The sequence below is a fragment of the Symphodus melops genome, assembly GCF_947650265.1.
Source record: "Symphodus melops genome assembly, chromosome: 20".
Lineage (NCBI taxonomy): Eukaryota > Metazoa > Chordata > Actinopteri > Labriformes > Labridae > Symphodus > Symphodus melops.
Genome location: NC_136710.1, coordinates 8462227 through 8488205, shown reverse-complemented (window position 1 = coordinate 8488205; position 25979 = coordinate 8462227). Strand labels below are relative to the sequence as shown.

At 41.3% G+C, this 25979-nt stretch overlaps 1 protein-coding gene across 1 annotated transcript in view; it reads right to left on the bottom strand.

The window, feature by feature from the left end:
• Positions 1-25979, bottom strand: part of LOC306841547 (phospholipid-transporting ATPase ABCA1) — a 173012-nt gene that overhangs the window by 49152 nt on the left and 97881 nt on the right. Inside the window, exons 31-37 of the mRNA XM_079371493.1 lie at positions 23393-23520; positions 19539-19637; positions 18651-18840; positions 8652-8746; positions 7917-8022; positions 3441-3515; positions 79-248 (exon numbers count right to left, since the gene is read on the bottom strand). Coding sequence (XP_079227619.1) covers positions 79-248; positions 3441-3515; positions 7917-8022; positions 8652-8746; positions 18651-18840; positions 19539-19637; positions 23393-23520 — 863 coding nt within the window. The remainder of the gene's footprint in view (positions 1-78; positions 249-3440; positions 3516-7916; positions 8023-8651; positions 8747-18650; positions 18841-19538; positions 19638-23392; positions 23521-25979) is intronic.

The following is a 25979-nucleotide window of genomic DNA, read 5'->3' as shown; positions in this document are numbered from 1 at the left end:
AGATTAGAATTTTGATAGGATAGTGATTATCACGCATCTACCCTTTAACCGGATTTGTCTTTTGTTCTGATGACTCACAGTGCGACGTAGGAGAGCTGCGCCTTGGTGAGGTTCAGAGGGTGATTGGACACCGAGATGCCATACTGGCGGGGGTCCTCTCCTGCCGGCAGATTCCCCCTCAGGATGGCGTTGTTGGCCACGCTGAGGAAGGACGCCATGCCGTGCCATGCCTGGTTATAGAACCACACCTGCAGAGGGTGGAGACAAGCGTTAGGGCCAACAGCAGCAAGGGAGGAGAGGCTCGGGAAGCGGTCGCTTTGGATGTTTCCTAGCAACTACATGCGGTACAGAGAAAGGTTGCCTGTTGAATAAGACAGACATTTTAGCGTGCAGGTTATGAAATGAGGATGTTTGAAAAAGTCATGACTGGGGAGCGGAGGGAGAGGAACATCTATAATTTTGTTTACAGCTGCTACTTAGTCTAAAGAAAGGATTTGAGGGAAATATTGAGAGGTAAATTTCGACTTTCATTGACAGTATTTTACCTCAGAAAATGACCATTATTGGACTTTATTTTGTAGATCTATTTCCAGGGTGAGGTTAACCCTTAGCCTTAACCCTAACCCTGCAACACTTGTAGCACAAGAATAAATATTATTGACTTCATCAGACCGTGGAGTTTCAGCTCTTGGCCTTGGTCAGGGTCATGGTGAAGGCCACGAGCTGAAGCCAGAGTCAGTCAAGTTAATCTGTGTCCTCCAAGTGTTACTGCAGCTTTCTGAGCCTCCCTCAAGCCTTTCACATTCCATTCACCTTGGTCGCTCGTGAAGTGGAGCCACTAAAAACTCACTCCGCTTCTTCAAGGATAAAAGTAAGGAGCAGGAAATGAGGCAAGAAAAAGAAAGAAGTTCCTTTTGAGATTGAAACTGGTCAAAAAAAAAAAAAAAAAAAGCTGAGAAAGTTGCATTGAGCAGAAATCCTCAGTGTGATCACATTGAACTAAAAGTTACACAAGTCATGTGAATGAACCACACATTTCACATGTAAAAACCATATTTAGTTTGAATAGACAGAAAAACATCTTCTGTATTAAATATAGTTCAGGTAACAGGCAGGTTAGAAGCTTCGATAAAGAACAGAGAAAAAATGTCTATTCTGTGTTTCCCTTCTCTTTAGACTCTTTGTTTTGCAGTTTTAAAGTGGTAGTTTAAAGGTTCTGAGGGCAGAAGTCGATTTAAGTACGGGTCCATTGAATGTTATGCATGTACTGTATCCCTCTATTTATTTGGAGTATCATGAAATCTGCTGCCATGAAAACAGCGACCCATTTTTTAATTCAAAACCAATTAGATTTTCTTCCATGAAAAACGGTGAAGTTTGGACCTTAGACGGTACAGCACATTTGAACAGAACAAAGAAATGGAACAAGACTAACAGGTGTAAAAAATAAACAAAAAAACTTTTCATTGACTTTTAGACACCGTGTGTGAGATCCTTTAATAGTGTTGATGTTGCTGCTATCGTCTCGTCATTTGTGACGATCGGAACATCGTCACTTTCATCTTCAGATATCTCAAATCATGTAGCAGTCTTCGGATATTGACGAAAACATTGCAGCGAAAAAACATGCTGCCGTCTGCTCAAATTCTTTTGTGCAACTTGCTGTTGAGAGATTTAGAGAGTAGAGGGCTGCTGTGCATCTATCAATGTTTTCTACTCCGTATATTGGTATGTTTATCTCTGTGTGAGCGTTTTTATGGGGAGGGAATAAAGAAAAAAAAAATAGATTTTAGGCCACTTATTGCAACAAAGCATCTCTGAGCAGTGGGGTCAAATAATCTTCAGAGCACTTGTGCAAAAAGAATTCTTCTTGGAGAGAAAGCCATGATTGTGACAAACACGACTTTTTTTTTTGATTTAATCGAAGATAAAGGCTCGCAATGGCGGACAATCTCGATGTGGCGTACGCTGTAGTGTGCTGGGTAAAAGAACACACTTCTCAATTCTTTCTTTTTAATGCGAGTGATTCTCAGAGTCTGTGGCTGCTGGGGTGGAGAGGGGAAAAAGAAAAAAGAAAGAGAGAATGGATGAAAGAGAGCGGGAGTGAGAGAGGACTCCCTGCTGATGGCGCCGAGCTAATTAAGAGTGGATGGTGTTTGAGTTTCAGCCCAACATAACACTGCCTCACGGAGGAGGATATGGAGTACACACACATACTGTACAATATGTGCACACACACACACACACACACACACACACACACACACTAGCATCTCTGTCTGCATGTCTCTGGCTTATAGTTTCCACATCGAGACGTTTCACAAATGGCTGCAGCCCCTAAATCATTTCAAGCGTTGGGGATAAATGATGACGAAGAGCGCACGCTGGTCAGCTCAACACATTCTGTAAGCGGACAGAGGAAATACAAATATTTGATGACAAGCCATGTTTTGCATTTCCGACTTCTCAACTTTTGAGGTTTTCTTCTGAAGAGGAAAATAACTCTCGTCCCTGCACGGACACATAAAGAGTGAGTCATTTGTTTGAAACATCACAGCCTACCACATCTTCAAACGCAAACATACTTAAGTTATGTAAGGTGCAACAAGTGCTGTACTGACCGGCGGAGTGTTTGGAGCTCTTGAGCTTCATTATGTCCCCGTGGTGTGAACATTCGAAAAGAAAACGCTAACACCACGACATTGACTTTCAGAGTACAGTCACTTCTCAGATTGAGGTTTTCGGGTGACTCTTCATCATCGTCCTTGTAAAAAGCATCATCTCAAAGGTAACACAGCCTGACTGTGTTTTATTGGATAGTGTACGCGGTAGCTACACCATCATAGCGCGTCAATGTGTACAGCGCCTTAGCACGCTTCAGCCCTAATGTAACGTCCAGTTCGTTTGACCAGTTTGACTGCTCTGCACGCTCAAGCACGGTACATTTATTGGCCCTGGCATGCTTCCGAGGTCGGCAACATCCATGAGCACAAGCATGGGAGGTTTCATTCTGGAGAAATTGTGCTAAAGCAAGGTACGGGACAACTTTACTAGTGTGAGTGCGCTCTTCGAAACATCTTAAAAGTTTAAGCCTCTGCTTAACATAATGATTTTAACTAATCTGATCAAGATTATCTGAAGAACTGTTGAGAAAAACAGATTGTTGAATTTATTAAATTGTATACAAATGAGCTGTAGTGATTGATAACATGGTAGCTACTTGACTTTTAATTGTGTAAATCAACTTTGTCGCAGTCATGAATAAATCAGATGAGGTCAGGACTTTAGGCGAGTTCGCCTCTTCGGTGTCTCTGCCCATCTAAAACTCTTCATCCTCACAGTTCTCACGTGCACCTGCCTCGTTCCCTCTCAAACGGTCCTCGCATCGCATCAAACCAAGCAGCCGAGCACAAAGGAGAACAAGGCAATTAATCCAATACCTTGACGTTGTCCCTGGTTCCCAGCTTCTTCAGCAGCGTCTCAGCCTTCGGGAAGATCTGATCAGTCACATTATCCTAATGAAAATGAGGAAATACAAGATGGAGGGGGGGAAAAAAAATCACTTAATTGGATGCACTTGGAAAAGTACTTCTGCTCTTTGAAATGCAAAATATGCGGCAGAGGGAGACAAGAATGAAGACTTCCAGAGAGCGCGGGGCTGTGCTGAGCCACTTCTTTCCCAAAGACTTGGGCAAAAAATGGTGTCCCCTGTTATTTTGGCCACTTGTACGTTGTTGGACTGTCTCCTCTGACGTTCCTGTTTTATTCAAATATCCAGACGAGGGACAGCAAAAAAAACCCAAAACATTACAAGTAACAAAAATCGCCTGACGCCCTAATCATAAGGAAGTTGTGTGACTGGAAACCCTAAAGGGAAAAAAAAAAAGGATTATCCTGTGAGTACAGAGTGTATCCTGAATTTTGTTTTGATGTCGGGGGGGGGGGGGGAGTCGACAGGTTGCGTTACAAATCAGCTCAACCTCACTCGTGTTTTTTGTGAAATGAGCCTTCGGGATGAGGGCCTGAGATGACAGGCATGTGATTTCCAAAGTGTCATGTTGATAGCATGCTGGTCAGGCCTGCCATGGAGGCGCTGAGCATGTGTGATATAAATGCTAATGGACCTCCTGTTGGACCCTGCCTTCATCACGGGAGGGGGGGGGGGGGGGCTGGGGAGTAAGGAAGAGGTCTGCGGAGGAAAAGTGCAGGTGACAACTGGGGAGAGAAGTGGGGGGGGGGGGGGGGGGGGGGGTGAAATAAGAGGAGAAAAATCGAGTGAGACATCCCAAGAATGCAAGTCTGCTCTCAGGTGCAAGTGCCTGTCCGCTCGGAAAGAGGCAGAGTGGAAAGGATTAGACAAAAACGATATATCCAGCCCACAAAGACAGATACCTAAGGACAAGGGGATCAGGAGATTACACCACTTGTGTTATTATTTCTATCCCACAATCCTTTACTCAGCCAATCCTTTCGCCACATTGTGACATTCTCAGAAATTTGGAGATATTTCAAGAACACATTCAGAGCGCGTTTCTTTGTGTCCTGCCAAAGATCAAGTCTGCTCCTTTGGCATAACAAAAGTGTTCACACATCATTTCAGTTGAATTCTTCATCTCTTCCCATATTGAAGTTTGAAGGGGGAAAAAAAAAAAAAGAAGCCCCCACTTATTCTAACAGTAATGTTAAATAACAAGGCCTCTGTTCCAAGTCATTACCTGTTCATACACAGGGGCAAAGAACAAGACTCCCACTGGTGTCCATAATGCTTCTTCCAGCAAAACGAAGCAAATCTTCACTTTTTTTTATGTCTATACTACACAGACATTCAAAGTAGCAGCGGGCAGCGCCAATAGACGGCTTTCTTGAGGATTACCGGTGGATGAAACAAAATGAGAAGAGGGAAAGCAGCTGCTGGGGTTTAATCCCTGGCAAACTCCTCCACGTTCAAAACACAGAGATGAGAGTGGTGGGGCTATTGTTCTCGTTGAGTCACCAAACCTCGAGTCATGTTTACGTATCGAGTCCCCAGAGTTCAAGTCTGAGCCACCGAAAAAAAAAAGAAAAAAAAAAAAAAAAAGAATCCCAGTCGAGGCTAAGTTTGAATTTGAATCGAGTCCCCTTTACCGGAGTCTGAGTTTGAGTCAGTCACGTGATAAGCAGATAAATTAACTTTAGCGTCTCACTTCCTTTGCTTCTCTCTTCTCCTTGATGGTTGTTTCGCACATCTAACAGGTTGCACAGCTTGTGTTTATATTTGCTTTGACATCTTAAAAAAAAACCTGGATTCTTGCCAAAAAAAATTAGAACAAAATAAAAAAAAAATCCATTCATTATTAAGTCTAAATCCTCTCTCTACGCTCCGAATCCAAATGCTATTAAAGCTCAAGTCCAAGTGCAGGTCAGAGTCATCAGCGCTTGAGTCAATGTCGAGTCAGGAGTCCAGGGTCTGTAAATGTTGGACTTGAGAACCGTGCTGTCCCTTTAAGAGAGATGTCAGACTGTGGACTGGCTGTGATGTGTACCGCCCCTTTAAGGGAGTTGATCAGAAGCGGGTGTGAAGCAGAGCTGTTGCGTTAGACGTATTGCATTTTTTGGGGGGGCTTTACACAGTTTAAAGGTCAAATAATCTTGGTATGTGCGGTTTACTGAGAACTCACCAAGAAGGAGTTAAGGAGCTATTTCTTGGAATAATAATAGGAAAAAGAAGATCTTGTTTGAGGTCTTTGTAGTGAGATTAAGAGCATCTACGTAAGGCCTTTTTCTATTTTAGATACAATTCCTAACTCTATTAGATACATGTCAGCACCACGGCTCTACTTTTCTCATCATTCCCATCACCTCTTGCAGCAGGAAACTCCATTTCTATCTCCTAAACACGGGAAATGCAATTAAAAGGAAATTTCAAAAGCCTCCTTAGACGTCTGCACAGGTGGCTCAAAGTGCAAAAGCAGGCTACTTCCCGTTAACGTATCACGTCTCAATGCCTGCCGAGCACTCGGGTCTAAGACATTTCCCAATGACAGCGTCGTAGCACTTTAGTAACAGGGAATGCAGAGCTTCGGAAGGCTAATGTCTGGCCATTAGGGTTACATCACCGCTGCTGCACGAATTAAAGTCACATTAGCGTCCACATCCAGGAGACAAGAGAAGGGAGCCCGGGTAGGGATGAGGCCGGAGACGCCTGAGGGCGAAGCAATGTGCTGATCTCAGAGTAGTTTGAACATCCAAAATTTGAAATGTTAATGAGCAACTGAGTGTGTACGTGTGCATCTGTGTGTGTGTGTGTGTGTGTGTGTGTGTGTGTGTGTGTGTGTGTGTGTGTGTGTGTGTGTGTGTGTGTGTGTGTGTGTGTTTGTGTGTGTGTGTGTGTGCGTGTGTGTGCAAAAAGAGCTGAGAGAGAGAGAGAGAGAGAGAGAGAGAGAGAGATTGAAGATAAGGGGCAAGTCAGATGGTGTGAAGTTCAGGAAGCCCTGCTGGAGTAAAAGTGTGTTGCTGTGTATTTGAATTGAATTGAAGAAGAGAAAGTTAGATGTCTGTGAGAATGAAAAGGAGTAAAGGTTTGTGTGTGGAATGTGTGTGTTCTTGTGCAGTCGAGACCCCGATTCCTTGATATATTCAAAGCCATGCAGACAATCATGGCCAGTTTCCATGGACACCCCGCAAAACAGTCAGGAGGAATGTAAAACTCTCTCTCTCCTTTCCTTTTACATTTCTTTCTCGATCGTTGAAGAATTCAGCAGGGTCCAAAAGTCCACAACAAAAGCATCAGCTGTGCCTGGGATACAAAGGTAACTGAACAAAGAACACTTTGCGGAAATTAGCAGCAGCTCATTTAAACGATGGCTAAAGACCTGACAGGGGAAAAAAAATCATGCTGGAACGTCTGTAGCCGGGAAACCAAACCAAACAATCAACGCAAGCCGGAGTGACGGCGCAAAAATCAATCTCATGATGAATCAACAATATGTTTCTTAGCAATGTCTGGATTTATCGTTAGCATAGACACTTCACAAAAATTGGAAATATATCAGAAATAACATTGAGATGATCATATTTAAGAACATTTAATGCAGGGAGAGACCAAATGAAAGACTTTTAGGAGAATTTAGATTTTAAGAAGATTATCAAGAACGATCAGAGCGAGCGTGGTCGACTGTCGATTTTTCCCACAGACAGATGTTAAAGACAGATCTACGTGTATTTCAGTCGTCTCATCATCACAGCTCCACTGCAATCAATGTCGACAACGCTTTCGCTCTGCCACAAGCTAACAAGGCAGCTAAACAACAGAGAATATTCCCCGGCAGCTGGAAAGTTTGCCACTTTATCCTGCCAACTTTTCTCTTGCTCAATTCCGTAGAGGAGAGTTTAGTAGAGAGGGAAGACATATTAAACAGGAATACCTGCTGTTGCCATGGTGCATTGAGGCGGAGTCTGCCATTTTGCAGAGGCGCAATCAGGGCAACAAAAAAAAAAAATCCCTGAAGTTTGAGAATCAGTTTGAGGCTCTGCTTTAAAACTGAGCCCGAGTATGCTGTCAGCCCATCAACATTTTAAATAAGCCAAAGATTCCTAAAACCGGTGGAGATCAACTGATTGGACCTCATAATCAATGCAATGTAAAATCGGGGGTTTTAAATTGAATTTTAAAGTGCTGCTAGCATGACTAAAAGTCATCATTTTACACAGGAATATTTTTCAAAAAAACGTTTTTTAAAAAAAAATATAATACTCAATCAGGTTTGAAAATAAGATAATAACAAAGCTCATTTGAGGGCTCAGGAGAGTAATGATTTTAGGGAGGAGTTTTCGTACTTGGTTCTATGAACAGATCGAAGACCTGAGCATTCATGTCGGAGATACTCACAGAGTATCAACAGGTTGGGTTCAGAGCGGGGTCAATGTTTATTACATACTTGAAATGAACTGAATAGTTCTTTGAGATCCTTGAATGAAGCTTCGATTGCTGCCTCGGTCAGACGGACTTGGGAGTTGACCGCTCCGACAGAGATCCCTCCGTACCTGAAGAGGCCGGAAAAAAAAAGAGGAAAGAGAGGGAGGTTCAAGTGGAGGTAAGAGCGTACAAAATAGCATCAAGAATGTACTAACACGGCCACGCATCGACACAGTCCCCTGGAGAGATACAGAGAAACAACGGCAGAATAGAAACAGTTTGATTTGTTTGGGACCAATCACTCATTGGGTTAAACAAATACCGACAATTAATCATTTTCATCACTGTCATTTTGCTCTGAATGGCTTCATAGTTTAAAATTAACTATATCAAATGGAGGCTCTGCTGGATTTGTCAAAGTACTGAAAAATCATGCAGAGATAGAAATGTCATCACTGTGTGCTGGATTTTGTCCTTTTGTTCATATGACACTTAACTGACCTTCTAAATGAGGACGCAACAACATCACAACAGGTAGTAAATTGCTCTCTTTGTGTCTCGAAAAAACAACAACAAATAAACGCGTGAGTAATCGAATCCAAAGTGCCTGAGCAGAGTCACCGGTCTCTAAAGTGCAAGCAGATACGTGAATGCATCGTGACATTGGGGGAACAAAGAGCCCTTCAAATGACTGCAGTGTACTCAAAAAAAAAAAAAAAAATCTGGAGCGGCGGTCGAAATATTCAAAACACTTTACCTTTTTTTACCGGAGAGTTCAAAAGTCTTGACCAGCAAGTCCGTCATGTTGCGTCCAGTTAAATCCAGCAGAGTGTCTGTGGTGTTCTGAACCCTCTGATCAAAAAGACAAAAGGGAGATAAGTGTGTTGACCTTTGACCTTGATGCTTGAGTGACATTGAGATTATTCCTGCATGAAGTTTTTTTTTTCTTTTTTTTTTCCTTTTGCCACTTGGGGACATAACAGTAAGTTGTGATGTATAACAGCCACATTATTCGTTAACAGTGTTGATGATTTGAACATTTCACAAAGCAGTTGGCTTTTTACACTTGTGAGTTTTCTCCACAGTGATGGCAACGCAACATTGTGGCACCCTTTAAAGCTGTGATTCACTCTGTGAAAGTAAGTTTCACATATTTTGTCTTACTTTGTTCTCTCTCTGCTGAAAATGAGGTCACAGAGGGTGTTCGAAGAGATTAAAAAAAAAGGAAACCAAAAAAATCAAGTGCCAATTATGTGCCAAACAATTTGGGTTGTTCAAAACTGTTGAGTAGGATTGAAAGAACTTTTATCCAAAAGAACTCAGGATGATCCTGGTCCAAGGACAACACTGGAATTTAGAACAAAATGTGAGAAAACCGTCAAGTGTGTCATACCAAGAAACGTTTGCAAGGATGTTGCTGCAATCGACATTTCTCAAGTTCTTGAGTTGCTGCTAAGGGTGTTTTTAAAAAAAAAAAAAGGATTTCGTCCTCGTCAAATAATTCACATAATAGCCTTAAAAATCAAACAAAAATATTCAACAATTATAAACATTGTAAGGAGTTTTTTCCTTTCACTCTGTGGACAAAGAACACAGCATCAAGGTTCATGTGTGGCACTGATAATGTGGATCTTTTTAATCAATTCAATTCTATAACTGGTAATGAATGTTGATCAAATCTAGGTTGAGGTAGGTTGTCAGTCGTCGGAAATTTGAAGTCTGGTCCAAAGGCAACTGGACTGGTTGAAGAAGACGTTTCACCTCTCCTCTGAACGATTCCGTTCCAAACTTTCTGGTGGATGGAGCTAAAAATGTAAGCCTCTGGTAATCATTAACATCATCCTCATTGTGAAGATTACATTTCTAGCTCCGTCCACCAAATAGTTCAGAACTGAAGAAGAGGAGAGGTGAACTTCAACCAGTCCAGCTGCCATCGGATCGAGCTTCAAAGTTGATCAAATCGACTTCATGATTTGCAAAACCACATCACAAGTCAACTGGATTTCCTGATCCTTGATAACAAACGCACCGATTCCTAAATCCAGATCATTCTTATCCAGATTAACGCTTTTGAACCACTTGGTCAAAGAGCTGAGAGTTCAGAATATCATCAGCACGACAGCTGAGATGAGATTTCACATTACAACACAAGAAATTGTGACAAAACACTTCGGGTGATCCTGAAAAAGGAAAAAAAAAAAAAAAAAAGAATCCACAGATAAAGTTTAAAGACTTCTATGGCAATGTGTTGCATGCTCTTTCTTTAACTAAAGTGAGAGGGTAAACTTTTACATCAAGACTTCGCCTGTGTGTAGCGAAGCATCGCGAGCAGGGAGGCTGACCACGGCAGGCGTTACTGCTCAGCCAGCCATAAAAACTCATCCACGAGATACAAATCAACAAAACTGAAGAGCAAAAGATGAAAAAGGGTTATCGCAGGTGGTATGTGTTCACAGAAGCATGGAACACGTTCTCTCAACCCTTATCATAATAGTCAATTAAGCCCGGCTGCAGGAAGCCTGGTGGAAATGTAGCCCCCCGACAACGCTGCGAAAGCTGTGTCTAATGTCAAAGGACCCTAATTAGATGCCCTTCTGTGGATAAATGGGTACATTCAAACATCCAATTAAGGGAGGGTACGACACACGGCCGTGAATACACTCCACGATGTGTGGAATGATACTTCGCGGCACACACTCACACGACACCAAGCTGTTTTCGCCCTGCTTATTTAGAGAGGCAACAATATGCTAATTAGGGGAGTGATCCTTAATAAAGTGAAGACCTCTGACTCCAACGCTATTATGGAATGTACAGCGTAATTATAGTGGTTATATAACCTTCAGTAACAACAGTCAGATGTGCACACTTTGGTTACACATGGTGTTGCAGATGGGACAAAATAGGGATAGATTTGATATGTTGCATCCTGACTCGTGTTGAACAATAACTGAATTGCTTAATATGGGCAAAGTAATCAAAAAAAAGTCCAACAAACATATCTTTTTACCTGTCACTATGTCACGCCTCCTCAGAAGCACCCGTTTACTGTTACCATGAATGAGAGTAACATGAATGGAAGTTTGTTGGCAAATGAAGAAGATAAAAAAATAAGAAGAAGAAGAAGGAGAAGGCGGCGGGTAACATTGAAAAGTAGTTTGAAAAGTTTTTGAATAAAGTTTTTTGAATTGAGCTGAATTTAAGTAGTGAAAAGTCGTGAAGAGATGAAGCATGCTAAGAGGTGAAAGCACACACAATAATCCTGCACTTCACATTGTGCAGTATTAAATGGTCTTATATCACATCTAATCTTATTGTATTGTATGCCAACTATACACACTGGGTTATTAAATCTATACCTTTTGTGTTCACACCTTCACTTTTACTTAAACAGAAACGTTCAGTGGAAGTGTGCAGAGCAGTAGATGTCAAGGTAGAGCAATTCTGCCACTCTGGGACAAAACATTTAAGGACCAGTTTCACATTATAAAGAGTTATTAAAATAAACATATTTCATCAAATGAAAATAACTTCTTAAAACAATTAAAATAAGATATTTTATCATTACAAAGTGATGCTAAACCATGAATAAATCTGATATGTTTGATGTTCTTTCAATATAAGTTATGTTATTTTCACGTTATTGCCAGAGTGGCAGTATAACACATCCGTACAAAACTCCCTGTACGGAAAGTCACTCCGGTGTAACTACACGGTAGTGCTGTTCCATGGTGTGTAGCAGTTGCAGAAAAGGGAAGATGAGATTCGGAGAGGTTAGGCTAAAATAAAGAAGGAGGAGATGAATAAGGGGAGATTAGAATGAAGATCAAAGAAGTTGCTACAAAATCGAAAGATGTGAGAAAAAGAGGACAGGAACATTATTTAAAAGTGAAAAAAAAAAAAGACAAAGAAGAGAGGAGGAGAACTGGAATCACAAGGCGCCAGAGAAACAGAAAGAGAACCCATCTGGCTTATGAATCAAAGATAAGGAGGATGAACGCCGCCGCAACCTTGGCTTATCTCTGAACAAACATGCTTCCTTTTCGGAAAAGCCACAGAAACTTGGAAACAAACAGAACCGAAAATACACTCACTGCTGTGTGTACAATGAATTTATACCCCAAGAATACTGTCAGTGTGGGTCTAATTATTTTGGCCTGGGTCCACATCCCCTTTCAAAAAGACTGAGATAGGAACATTGTGTGGTTTTGCGACACCTGAACAGCTTCAGTGTGTGCTGTGGCATTCCGGTACATAACGACAGTTGTAGTTTTTACAGCTGGGGAAGCAAACAGGGGTGAGGGAAATGTAAACGAAGGAGTAATCAAATCTGTTGAACGAGCTGGCACACTTGAGCTCTGAGGAGATAAGAGACTGCACCATGTTCATATTAATCTTGGCGTCGAGTTGATATCACGCTGTATACCTCAAAGTTACAATTCAAATTGAATGTAGCGCGCACAAAGAAAAGCACTACGCCAAAAAACAGGATCTTCGACCACATCTTTCCACAAGGTGTTGCATCACCCGCCCTCTGACTTTTTTTGCGTGTGTTTCATGCATATCATGTTTGTGTGTGCTTGATGGGGTTGTGAAATCATTCCGCTCATTATATATCTTGATGCGTTCAGAGTGGAAATGGCAGATGGTTTATTGTGTAATTGTCCCATGAGTATTTCAGGAGCTGCTCTTCCTTTTTAGCACCTTTTCATTGTGTTGTGCGATTCTGCCCAATATGATCACATCACAACAATCACGCTCAATTGCGCGCCGGGTCACAATCACTCCGTAACCGACCGCGAGTAACAATTCTGCTCTGGCAATTCGGCAAACGTCCACCTTGGTGACAGATTTTCATCCAGTCCCCCTTCTGTTCGTTTGAGCCACAACAAAGAGAACGCAGTCACCGTTTGCCTCACCTCGCAATTCACTGACCTCTATGCCTTTTGTTTTGTGGGCCTCTCCTGCCTTCTGCTGAGAGGGTGCCTCTGGACAGACTGTTTTACACTAAAATGGATCAGTGGGTTTTTTTGGGGGAGTCAAAGTGACAAATCAAAAGGGCCCGACAGAGAAAGCATGTGTCAGCCAGTTGTTTTTTTTTGCCATGTTGGACTGGTGTGGTTTTGGGAGCTGATGTATCAAAATGATTTCTTGCTAACAGATGTTGTTAGGTAAAAAAAAACAAAAAAAAACGCTCACTTCACATTACCAAGTCTTTGTAGTTTCATTGACAGCCATTATAAAAATTAAACCTAAAGCTACCAACAACAAACACTCTTCATAAACAAACTTAACTGGAAATTCTAGTCGTATTTCTGCTGCAGAGCCATACGCCTTTTTTCACGACAAATGATAAACCAATGCTGAACCTTCAATTGGCTGATAGATGGGCCCAAGGAGAGTAATTTGCAAGCAAGCCGTAGTTAGGCCAGTCTCCAAATGATAAAGACATCAATCGTAATTCGGTGACCGTGGCGGCTTTATCAATTCCTCGGCACGCATGACGGCCGATTCATCTATGAAGGTTAAATATCACCAGTGAACGAGAGTCAATACCTTAGAATTGATAATGGGCTTACTGTTGCCTGCCATTTCCATGGCAACAATGATCTCGCACAACCTCCTGTGGTTAGGTGTCCGTGTTTTTCTCATTCTTGTCTTTTTTCTTTCTGTGGCTTCTCAAGGGCATATTCCAAGGATGGGCAGTATGAAAGATAAAGAAGAGAAGAAGTGGGGAAGCTAGTACACTTTGTCATGATTTATTCAAAGGGGGAAGCTTTCAGGTCAAAGGGAATACATCCTCACTGTGTGCTCGCCGACAGTGGGTGGTCTCTGCCTTGCACTTGAATTAATTTCTACACCCACCCAATGCAATGGGCCGAAGTCTACAGGTGAGCATGCACCAATGATGATAAATGCACATTTCCCCATGCACCTGCATACTTGTCATATTCATTTATTCATGCTTGTTACAATATTTATCAAACACCCTTCCCAAGCAACAACGCTCTCAATCTAAAGACTGCTTTCTATATATGAGCTTGACTGCCCCACTATATAACACTATATATGTTGCTTTTCATGACCTTATACACTGCACTACCTTTCACTCAGTAAATTATTGGTTATGTCCCACTGGTGTATTGCACTTTTCAGCTTAGAGTTGAAAAGGGTTATGGAGGTGTGTAGAGTTATAGGTTGAAGTTAAATACAGTTATTCACTGTCATTACATTTATAAAGAAGTACTGCAGCACTGTGCTTAAAGCTCACTCAGTATTTTGATTGTATAAACTGCCTATGGATTTGGAATAATGCCCTCCTCCGTTTGCTTGGATTCTTCTATTTTCTCCTTTTGTCGCTGCTTCTCATTCTACATTTTGAATCATGTCAGCCATTGTGGCAAACTTGCGTTAGCATTGTTGCATGATAATAACTCAATGTCCTCAAGGTTGTTTGAAAAAAATGAGAGCCCATTAAACATCTGTTTACAGGATTTAGATGGGGCCACAAGCTGTTGTTGTAAATAAAGGGGAAATGATGCAAGAAAATGAAACAAGAAGGCGGCAGGATTTATTCATTTAGTTGTTGTTTTTTTTACTGAGGCCCCACTTTCTTAAAGTAGTATAAGATAAAGTCCTAAAGAAGTTGTGTCAAAGTACAAGTACATTATAAAACTATAGAGGCTGTCAGCATTAACATAATAATTGCAATTAATTCAGAAATGAAGGCTTATTGTTATTATCATTATTGCAATTAATGGCTCGCAGTGTTGTTCCTTTAGATGCACTGTGGATAAGCCTTCCCAGTGTTTCACTGCTGCAGCTTTGAATGTTTCACTTTAAAAAAACTTTATTAAAAGTAACATGAACTATAGTATGTAATCAATCATTTCACTTGTTTGCTGTTCCTTTAAACTGTTTTAATTTAGCTTAAATCTGTAAATGTTTCTTTTTTCTGTGCTTAAGTTAATGCCATTACCTTCAATCTACCAGAAAGTCCTTATTTTATTTGAAAATAAAAGCAGTGTTCGGGACGCTGGCAGCCGAGTTGTTTAGTTCATTATGACTTTTCCCACAGTCTCTCTCTAATTCTGAATGTCCACTTTTCTATCTATAAATAAAGACCCAAAAATATAGTCACTGTTCAATGAAGTGCAGCTTGCTCAGCTTGTGACAGTACACAAATAAATAAAAGCCTCAGGATGTTTATCTTTAAATGGATCATTATCGAATTTGACATGATTGAAAACGGGATCATATATTGAAATTAAGCTATTACCTCAAAAAATCATTTGACAGCCCTATGAAATACCATTCGTGAGTTCAGGTTTATCAATACTTGAAATTAATTTAAGAAGCAGGAAGAAAGAAGAAAAATTGTAAAATAAATTTTTAATAGTGTAGCATCGCACCAGGAAGATACAAAGACACTAGCAGCACCTGAGCTAATGGAGAAGTTGCTGACAGACTGGCTGTATGTCAGGGAAAGGTTAGAAAAAGGGCGCCTTTCTTGTTTGACTGTCTCACCGATCATGCCATAACACGATACCTGGACAGTTTCTACTTTAATGTGGCCCTGGATGGCCTTGTCACAGGAAGGAGCTCGCAGGAAGGCTCGCAACAAGTTCAACGAGGCACTACAGATGTGTGGAGGGTGTGAAATGACATGGTACACGGTGTGGAATATTGTATAGGGAATGTGGAGGTGATTGAAGGAAGAAGAAAGAGTGGCAAATGAGCCCTGCAGTTTCACATGACGTAATTTTGACTTTCCAGGGTTTTTTTTCCTTTAATGGATGTCTTGTCTGTCCTTTTACAGATATATCGCCACAGTAATACCAGTATTAAAGAAGGGCAACGTTGCTGCAATAATGACACAAAACTATTTTAGATACAGTTGTGTGAATTTTCTTACTGGGCCAAAACATGTTTTTTTTTTGTTTTGTTTTTTTAAACACATTTATCATTTCTTCCCTGAAGAAGTGAGGCTGAATGAAGCTTGATTACTTTACAACCACTTTGCTGAATTTCCTTAAAAAGACAGTTTGAACATTTCCTCATTGACATATAAGAGCTGAAGCGTTTGCAAACTTATTAATGATATTAAGCTGCAGCAAAGCATACCATCGGAACCATCTTCTGTGCATTAATATTCCCATTGTATTGTTTGATTTGTTTTAATACGTTTCAAATGCACTGCATAATTAACTGTAATCGTGCTTACTCCCATCAGATCCCGCCTGTAAGAAAAGTGTTAATTGTATTGGATCAAAAAGCTTAAGGCTATGTTACTGTAATTTAACAGCTGATTTAATGTAAAACAATTTATTAACAACACATAATGGTCAATGAATAAACTACTACCTGGAGCTTTAAGTTCATGAAATTGAAGGTAGGATAGGGCATTTTCGAAAACTAGCATGATTTTGAAAGGGCCCACCCCCTCCCCTCTGTGCTCCCTCAAAAGCCACGCCCCTCACTTAAATGCACGCGCACCATTGGTCCAGAAGCGGATTTCAGCTCATGCTCTAAGGTTGGGCTCGGTGCATGCATGGAGCAGAGAACGAGCAGGGAGACAAGGAGGCATGATTGGTTCATAAAACTTGTACCGAGTGCAGACATTGGTCCAAGTTTTTAGGAGTTTAAAACGACACAGCATGGGGGTCGCCGGTGGCGCAGCGGCAGTGTGCGCGATCCCATGTATTGAGGCTCAGTCCTCGCGCGGGCGGCCCGGGTTCGCGTCCGGCCTGTGGTCCATTTCCCGCATGTCTCTCCCCACTCTCTCTCCCTGATTTCCGACTCTGTCCACTTTCCTCCCTCTATAATATAGGCATAAAGGCCAAGAAATAAATCTTTAAAAAAAAAAAAACGACACAGCATGTGAATTATTAAACTATACTGTGTAGTAGTCTTGAGTATACCCAAACTATACTAAAGAAAAAATCTGGAGAAAATGGCTAACCCTGCCTTTAAGCCATTTTCAATGACATTGATGATTGTGTTACAGAATGACGCATCCTGTCTGTTTCTGTCTATTCATTGAAATTGCATAGTTGAAAGACCTGTAAGTGTGTAAGATATTCAGTGAGGCCAGCAGGGAGAGGGTGGACATTATCAAGGGTTGACTTTGGGACAAAGGAGGGTATGTTATGTATATTTTACTTAGATTTAGACATTCCTAGATAGGACAGCAATAATTGGTTTTTCATATATCCTATCTGAACACACAGTTTGCTGCACTCCCATTCTGCTTTTCATTAAAACCAACAGCTCAGTCTGTCTGAGTTCCAATGTCTGCAAATGATTCTGATCGAAAGTTCTTGAAATAATTTGCATGCATTTTGTTTTAGTTTAACAAAGACATCTGTTGTGGCTTACAGATTGTTTGCCAAATAACAGTCTGTCTGGCTTGCTGTCACATTTGAACAAAAATCTATCCAATCTGCGCCATGACTGTGCATTATCACAGGAGTGCCTGTGTTCACCCAAAGCACCAATCAGCAGAGGCGGCTCGTCTGAAGGAAAACGAGGCTGAGTGTGAAATCGTAACTCTGCAGCCAAATCTCACGTATCAGATACCAGAGCTCCCCATCTCTTTTCCCACCTTCCATTTTAGTTATACTACCACAAATAAACACGTCAACATTAGAGGACTGAGAGGAAAATTAGCAGGTTTAGCAGGGGCTTGAATGAGAAATTTAAAACTCTTAAAATGCAGGTGCCTGAGCAAACAGACAAGACAGCCATGTCGGATAAAATGACAGTGCAGTGGAGGTGGCAGCTTCTCTGTCAGTTCCCTCTCAAGCTTAGATTTCACATTATAATTTGGACAAATGCTGTGAACCAGTTAGCTCCAACTGAGACACTACTTTGTCTCGTTATAGTGATTGGCTCAGTCAGCAGGTGGGGGCTGTTCGGCAGGAGCACAGGGGTCTCTAACTTGCTCATCGATCCAACCCTTGATCAAGCCTCTGCAGGTCAGACCGTGCACCTCTGGCCCTCGCCGAAATTGGTCGTGTATTTTGTTCAAGTAATGGCCTATAAAAGATTGGTATTGGCTTCTTGGTGGAGGGTGCAACGCTCCCGTTGTGAGCAGTGATAAGGTAAGGTTCTTTTTAGTCTTAGGCTGGCAGTGCACGTCAAAAAAAGTCCTAAAAGGGGCTGCGAGGTTGAAGGTTGGGTAAAAGGAAACACTGTGGGGATATTTTCAATGAATTTTTAGTATGGGGAACAAGCTGAATCATTCTCCACGGCAAATTCAGTGGACTTTCAGTCGAATCCATTTTGCACCTACTCTCAGGCCCAGCTCATAAAAAGGGAGGCAGCACAAAAGACTGATTTACATTCTGCAATGCAATGCAAATTGTTAGTAAGTACCTTAACGGTTTCAAATCAAAATGATGCTGACTGGGTTTTTCACACTCTGAGCTAAAAGCTTCCACGACAAGCATCTTCCTTTACACAGATGTGTTACTGATTTATAGTACTGTATTTCTTACTTTAAGACCATTTCTCTCCTTGATGCAATATATATATTGGTGACAAACGTACAGTAGGTGGTCAAGGATGCTAAGGTAGCCACGAGCAGTACACCAGGTGGCTCGGGGAGCCTTTAACTGTGTTTATAATAGGACCTCAGACAGTTGGACTAAGTGTCAGGGCATCAAAACTTTAACCTTGATGTCACATCATTGTCACTCACACTGCCTTACCACCCTCGTATGAAAAAAAAAAAGCTTGAGAACAAGAGACTAACCTGAGGTGGAGGGAGCCCCCCTGCACCAGGGAGACAGTCGGGTAACATCATGGTCCGCTGAGGCGTGCTACACTGACAGGAGGGGGAAGGGTTAGACATGCTCCAGTTTCCGTTTAGGAAGATGTCAGTGATGGACTGGTCCACCGATGGAGTGAACCAATCAGAGCCACTGGAGGAGCACGGTAAGTTCCTGAGAAGACACATTAAGAGATGCTTAATTTGTGATTGCTCTATAACGATGAGCATGGTCTTGCTACCTGCTCTTTTGTTAATGTTGACAGACAAACAGCAAGGTCCTTTACCTGCTTTTGTAAAGCGTCTTGAGATAACGCCTGTTATGAATTGACGCTATATAAATAAAGATTGATTGATTGATTGATTTACAGCCTCCCAATCAACATGTCAAATGAAAGGCTGAGATTTGACTAGGTAGTATGTTAAAAGCACATCTAATTCCAATGGACAGGTTTTGATTTGACACATTATGTAAAACTAAATGAGTTCTTTTTTTTTTTTTTTGTAAAGACTGCTAGATAAAAGATTTGTGTCAGTGCCTGAAGAACTCCAGCACAATAAGCCCTTCTCAGCCTGTGATGTAAAAACTCATGCAAACTATGCTGTGTCCAATCTCTGCAGTATTTCCAATTCCTCTTTAACTTTAAAAGGGTTCATCTATTATTTATGAAAGTCTGACAATGATGATAGTTTGGATTTTAAAACCTCCACAGCAATCATTTTCAATGCCCTGGGTTACATTACTCTTCTTTAACCTCTTGCACAAACACATTATGACTACTTGATTCATAATTACAACTTGCAGATTTCCAGTGAGCATGACTGCATAGGCAAAAACATTGTAACATTGTGTATTCCTTACGGTACACTTACGGTATTGGGTTTCCGTTCATGCAGCGAGTCCCAAAGCCAGGAGTGTTCACCAAGGTTTCCACCACCCGAGACACCTCGGCATTATCTGGTAGATCATTGCTGTAAATATCAGGAATATGAAACGTGTCAAGTGTGCAATAAGCTCAAAAGATCACACGCATTCCTTTAATCCAAAAGGATCAGCCAATCTATGACAAAGTGAATGGAACAAAAGAATTCCTCAGTATTTTTTTTCTGTTACAAACAGAAGCTGAAGAGAAAGCTCAGACCACGTCTTCAATGAGTGCAGCCATGATACAACTGTCCTCCCAACAGCTGAATCGATTCAACACCTTAACCTGTGCGGCCCTCACAATCAAAAACATTTGATGTTTGCAACCAAACTCCTTTGAATTTCTTTGCTGAGTCAAGATCAGAGATTCTCAAAAGAGATGAGTCAGTCAAGAGTTGATATGAGCTGACTTCCACCAAGGCGAAGTAAAATATGCCGAGTTTGACTTCTAACATCTATCTCTGGTTTGAGAAGCAAAGATAGTTTGATACTTGATGTCCTGAAATCACTACAGTCAGAGATATATACTTTGAGTCGGAAGAGATATCCTCTGACGCGTGACAAGTTCTTCTACGTTAATAAGCCTGACTGACAGAAAAACACCTCCGAAACGTGTCGTTATGTTGACGCACAGTGATGTGGCAGGGTTTTCATGCCCGCTCATTTTTCCTCGATCTAAAGTGCTTACCATTTTAAACAATTTCCTCTCCGTCTCTTGTCAGTATTGATTAAGATTTTACAAGACCCTTTATCTGTTTCATGCTGCCGATGCACAGGAGTTTCGATGCTCATTACTCCTAAATGTATCTTGACATCTTAAATGGCCCGTCAAGTAATGTTGCAAGAATATCTAAGTATGGGACAAGGTGGCGTCAAGTAAATTCTTTATAATAATGCCGCTTCGATTATCTTCATCAAGAGTGAAGGAGAAATTACTGTCGACTTTTCACTATTTCTCGGGCTGAAGTGTCAACGCATAGATCTGAGCATGAACCTGTAGCAGCCTGTTCAAAACTCACAGTGGACAGTACGGACTCTTCACAGCCTTTCACTATTACCCGAGTGTCCTGTACAGGTAGAAGCCCCGTGTCTCAGTTCAACTATCTTCCCATTCCCATTCCATTCTCATTACTAACCACACACACTCTGCCCTTTATCTTGAGGGTGCTGGGGGAGTTAGAACACAGTGTTTCATAAAGACCATCATGATGGCGTCCTGCCAGCTGTAGCCATAGACCAGCCAACCATGTGGATTAATACAGTGCTCATTGTCTCATTTAGAGGCGTCTCCATGAAGGTCACGCGGTCATTTCCTTGACCACCAGCGAGCGCAATTGAAGTGGTCCGATTGTAAAAATGGATTATGTGCAGCCATCTGTTTTGCAATTAACAACGGCTGGGTTAGCACGTTATTTAAGGTAATAAAAACTATTGGACAGTTCCAAAATGAAGACGTGTGCATACACACAGAGGCAGTGGAACTAATGAATGGCTCATCGAGACAAAATGAAACATCATAGAGGCAAGAAGTGAGACGATACTAGGAGAAAGTCAAATGAAGGCTGCACTTTGATACATTAAGAATAACACCTTTGGTGAGGTGTCTCTGATCTTATGACTAAGTTATGGAAAAATCTAATTTCATTATCTGAAATGACTGAAAATAAAAATACTGAAGAGCTCAGCTAACTTTTCCATTATGTGTCAATAATGTAGTCACTGGAAAGTGGGGTTCAAAGACTCGTGAACTTTGCAGTGGATCATTAAGGATATAAATGGAGCTTGAACTCTCTTCAAAAATCAACTTTAAGAAACGACGGAAATCTACTTTTAATAACACGAGAAGGATTTGTCAAAGTCACTCAAGGGAGAGGGATTAAAAAAAACACATTTGTTTTATAGTTTGCCAGAGGGAATGTGAGAGAAGTATCCAGGGATTCCCAGGGAAACCGAATGAACATGTTAAATCATTCCACTTTCACTGAGATTATTTTTAAAAAGTTTGTCAGGGAGCAGCCTCTGAAATGCCATGAATGAATGAATCTGGAAACCGCTGCTTTTGGAGCCCAGATTTCATTTTTCAGCACCATGGAGAGAGACGGACATTAGTCCATATTTTAGCACCGTGGACAGGAGGACACAGACAGAATGAATGTGAGTGGATAAAAACAGGGAACATTACAATATTTAGATGTTTGGATGTAAACAACAAAAAAAGATTAGAACAAAAGTAAAGTTCTGTTTTTGGTTTGTTCTTCAAGTTTTGATGCCCTAAAAAAAGTGTTTTTAATGCAGTACAAAAACACAGTGGATCAAGTTTTAAACTTCCACCCTAAAAACTTTTTTTGGCGTAACTGAACCTCATCTAAGGACAGAGAATGGTTATAGAGTAAAGGTCTCGTGACACCTCAGTAGTAAGGGTTATAGAGCATTCATAATATGTTTCTCAAAGCAGCTGTCTGTCCCAGGCTATATACACTGATGTGTATTTAATTAATTGAATGTATTTCATTGCATCAGTTGACGTCTTCGCCATAGTGTGAATCAAAAAGGCTCAGCAGAGTAAGATATAATAATTGCTAGTTGTGTAAACACGATCACCGTGAATCAAAATAGACAGTTTCATGCATTTTGAACAAATTCAGACTAGATTAGATCAAAACCAGATGAGATTGTGTATAAAGAAACCAAATTTTGTCCTTTTCATGACATAGTTTTTTTTTTCCCTGCAGCATTCACAGCAGCTCAGATTGAATATTTTCACCTCTATTTTATTTTATTTCTTTTAATCTCTGTTTGCTGACAAGCCGTTTGATAGATATGAGATGGAACAAACAGATGGACTTAAAGTTGTTGGGACATGTTTAAAGAGAACTTTTACAAAGACCTTCTATGGGGAATAAAAAAGCTGCGGGGTGAATCAGCACTGACAGCTTTGTGTCAGGAGGACAGATTATTGTGAATACTGAGACCAGATTGGACGGTTAAGACAGAAGATGCAGAAGATGCTGGTAGTGTAGAGGTTACTACACGCGCCCCATGTTTGGAGGCGATTGTCCTCCAAGCAGGCGACCCCGGGTTCAAGTGACTCGTGGACCCTTCCCTGCGTGTCATTTTACATGACCTATCCCTGATGACCAACTCTAACTGACGTAGCTCTACAATAAAGGCACAATAAGCCCAAAACATGTATCATGAAAAAGAAGAGGGTTCAGCAAGTGTCACATACTCGATGTATCTCGACAAAGAAACGTCGTTGAAATTGAACTGAAATTGATTGAGATGGGAGATTCTTTTCAACAAGCCATCCAGAGTGATGCGTGTCTGTGCGTTGTTTTGATGCCCTTCGCCCACATCGCCCTGCAATAAGTCACGTTTGTACTCAGCGGGTGTTGAAGTCCGCCAAGGCTGTGGCTTGTCACCGAGTACATCCGCAGATTCTCAATGACAGCGAAGAGAGCTGCAGCCAACAAGGCGACAGCGCCCAGATCGATGACCTCAGCAGCAAAAAAAAAACATATATATATATATATATATATATACACAAATACACGTCGGCCATCAAACAGCAGAACAGTGACGTCTTGTTCCTTCTCAGAGACTTTTGTTGCTCATAATTCGAACTATTTCTTGAAGTCTCTTAAATAAACTCTCCCTCGAAGAACAGATTTGGAAAAAGAGTGGGCAATATGTTATTAGTGACACTTTAAATCAGCTGTACTAGTAATTGTTGATGAAAAAAGACGTAAAGGTTAAACATCTGCGCTGTATTGACTTCTACACGATGTCCACATGTGGTTACCTGTAGAAGGTGGTTTGAGGCAAACCATACATCCAGGGTTGCAGCTCCAGGCTGGGATACTCCGTGAATGGTGGGACGATGAGCGAGAAGATCAGAGACAGGCACACGAAAACAGCAGGCAAAACCACCTGAGAGGACAGACATAAGACAATCAGCTCATCGTTTGCTCCAGACTGGAGTGCTGAGAATGACACCAGCTGTCTCAAATCGAATGATCCGTCTCACTGTGATACTTGACTCGGACAGTGATAGACACTTTCTTCTTATTCAGGTGAAGCCATCATGTAGCGTTAAAAGGTCTTCCAGTCAACATGTCCCCTTTTCCACATGCTGCATTGTTTAGCGCTGATAGTCCCGTGGTTATGTTAGTCTGTGGGTTTGAATCATACCAACAACAGTCCACCTCGTTTCCATCTGGCCTCTCTCACCAGATTTTAGAATAGGCTAGCTGGAGAAGCTAATGTTTGCCCCGTTTTATTCACCCTTCTGAATATGTCTCCAGAGTTTCTTGTTCATTACATTTAAAGGAGGGGGTGCTGTTTCACCTTGATTCTTGTGAGTGTATTTGTAAATAGTCACACAGAGGTTTCACTATTGGTTTTTAAGCATAATAAGTTTGAGGGGAAACACACACACACAAAAAAAAGATTTTCTCATGATTTACAAGCAACCAACAGGTTTTCAGATTGCTGAAATCACAGCATCGACATGCAGATTTGTGATATGTCCAATGCAAGCTCTGCCACGCCTGTCCTAAAGAAGAGAGAGGAAAAAAAAAAAAAAAAGTTTGAAATGCCCATTTGTCATTTCATCATTTCGAAATTTACTCCAGCAAGTCGGAAAATCTAAAGTTCAGATTTGATTTTAAAAAGAGAGCAGGAGCAGCGTTCTTGCACTAAGTGTAGAAACACTGTGTTCACTGGATACACAATGTTAAAGAAAAAGGATGACGAGTGATTCAATTGTAGAGTCAGACAAAACAACAACAAAAAAACACTCTGTAGGCTGTATGGGAGATATTTATGCATGTTAATTTGTTTAAGCATGACAGCACAAGAATCAAAGCGAGATCAATTTCATCAGCCCCTCCCTGAGCACCCCCTCACTGTCATCACGCGCTACATAATGACTGATGCAATCAACAACAAGGCAGGGCCGTTGTAATAACACATGCACATTAATATGCTCCACACCGACTTGTTTGGGATCTTCTGCACGCTTTACGAGTTTGATTAAACACTTCCTACATCGCCATCATCACGTGGCCACTCAGATATAATTAGTTTCTCGCTATTCTGTTTTGTGTGTGTGTGTGTGTGTGTGTGTGTGTGTGTGTGTGTGTGTGTGTGTGTGTGTGTGTGTGTGTGTGTGTGTGTGTGTGTGTGTTTTCAAACCAGACGCTGCCAAGCTTCCCCTTATCCTCTTTAACCCCCCACCAAATCCAATCCTCTTTTCTCCGTCATGTAATTCTCTTTTCATTTCATTGCTAGAGCTGACAAAAAGGTCAGCGGGAAGAAAAAGAAGAAGAAGAAGAAGAAGAAGGAAAAAAACACTCGATATCTTTAATGTTTAATCACTTGTAGGTTGGGGCACTCGGCGGCGAGAGGGAAGTTTGCGTACGCTTGATTAATTACAGAGCGTGCAATTTGCCGGGCCAATTCAAGATGCTACAATTGAAAAACGGAATTTACTGCATGGGGGCTGAGGCCATGGAAATGTGCTCGGGAGAAAGATAAAAGAGCAACAATGAGACTGAAAAGCTTAATGGTAGAGTGCAAAAGACAGAACTATTCAACTTCTCTCTCTTTCTATACAAAATAATTGCAGGTGAAGGCTGGTTCTTCTTCTTCCATTGAGGGAGAAAAAGCACACACAAAGTGGAGAAGTCATTACGCTCACAAAGCCGAAGCACTGCCACGGACAAAGCACGAGTTTATCCCAAGTTTGGGGGATTTAAAAAAGCAGATTATATGCAAAATAAATGTAAACAACAGGAACGCTATTAAGACGCGTTTCATTTCCTGCAAAGTCAAATGGCTGATGAGATAAAGTTTGTTTCCTCAGACAACATTAAGTCCAGCCAGTTTCACTTGTAAATAAATCGCTTTATTTTTGCACCTTACGTCACGGCGGATAATAGCCTCGCCTCGGATCATTTGGACGTTCATGTGATATTTTTTTCCTTTCACACCAAATCGTATAACACGAAACAAATACCGAATAAATGTGTGTGGTTCCAGCAGACAAATTCCATGCAAAACAGTGGACAACAATAAAACGGAAGCTAGCGATATAATTGCAATAAAAGACGGCTGAACTAATCCCAAATGTACTTCGAAGCAGGCCGAGAAAGGAGGCTTGTTTTAGCTCCTATTGAGCCACTCCAACACTCCCTGATTCTGACACTGCCAAGGCTCGCCTGTCCCCAACTTTCATTTCCCATAAATCACTCCTTTTGTACAACATGCCATAATCTCCTTTATGTTCCTCTAACCGCTTGTATTGGAGAAGATTACCTCACCGCACAATCATATCTGCTGACAATGGAAGCTGTTGACATGATCGGGGAGAGAAAAAAAAAAAAAAA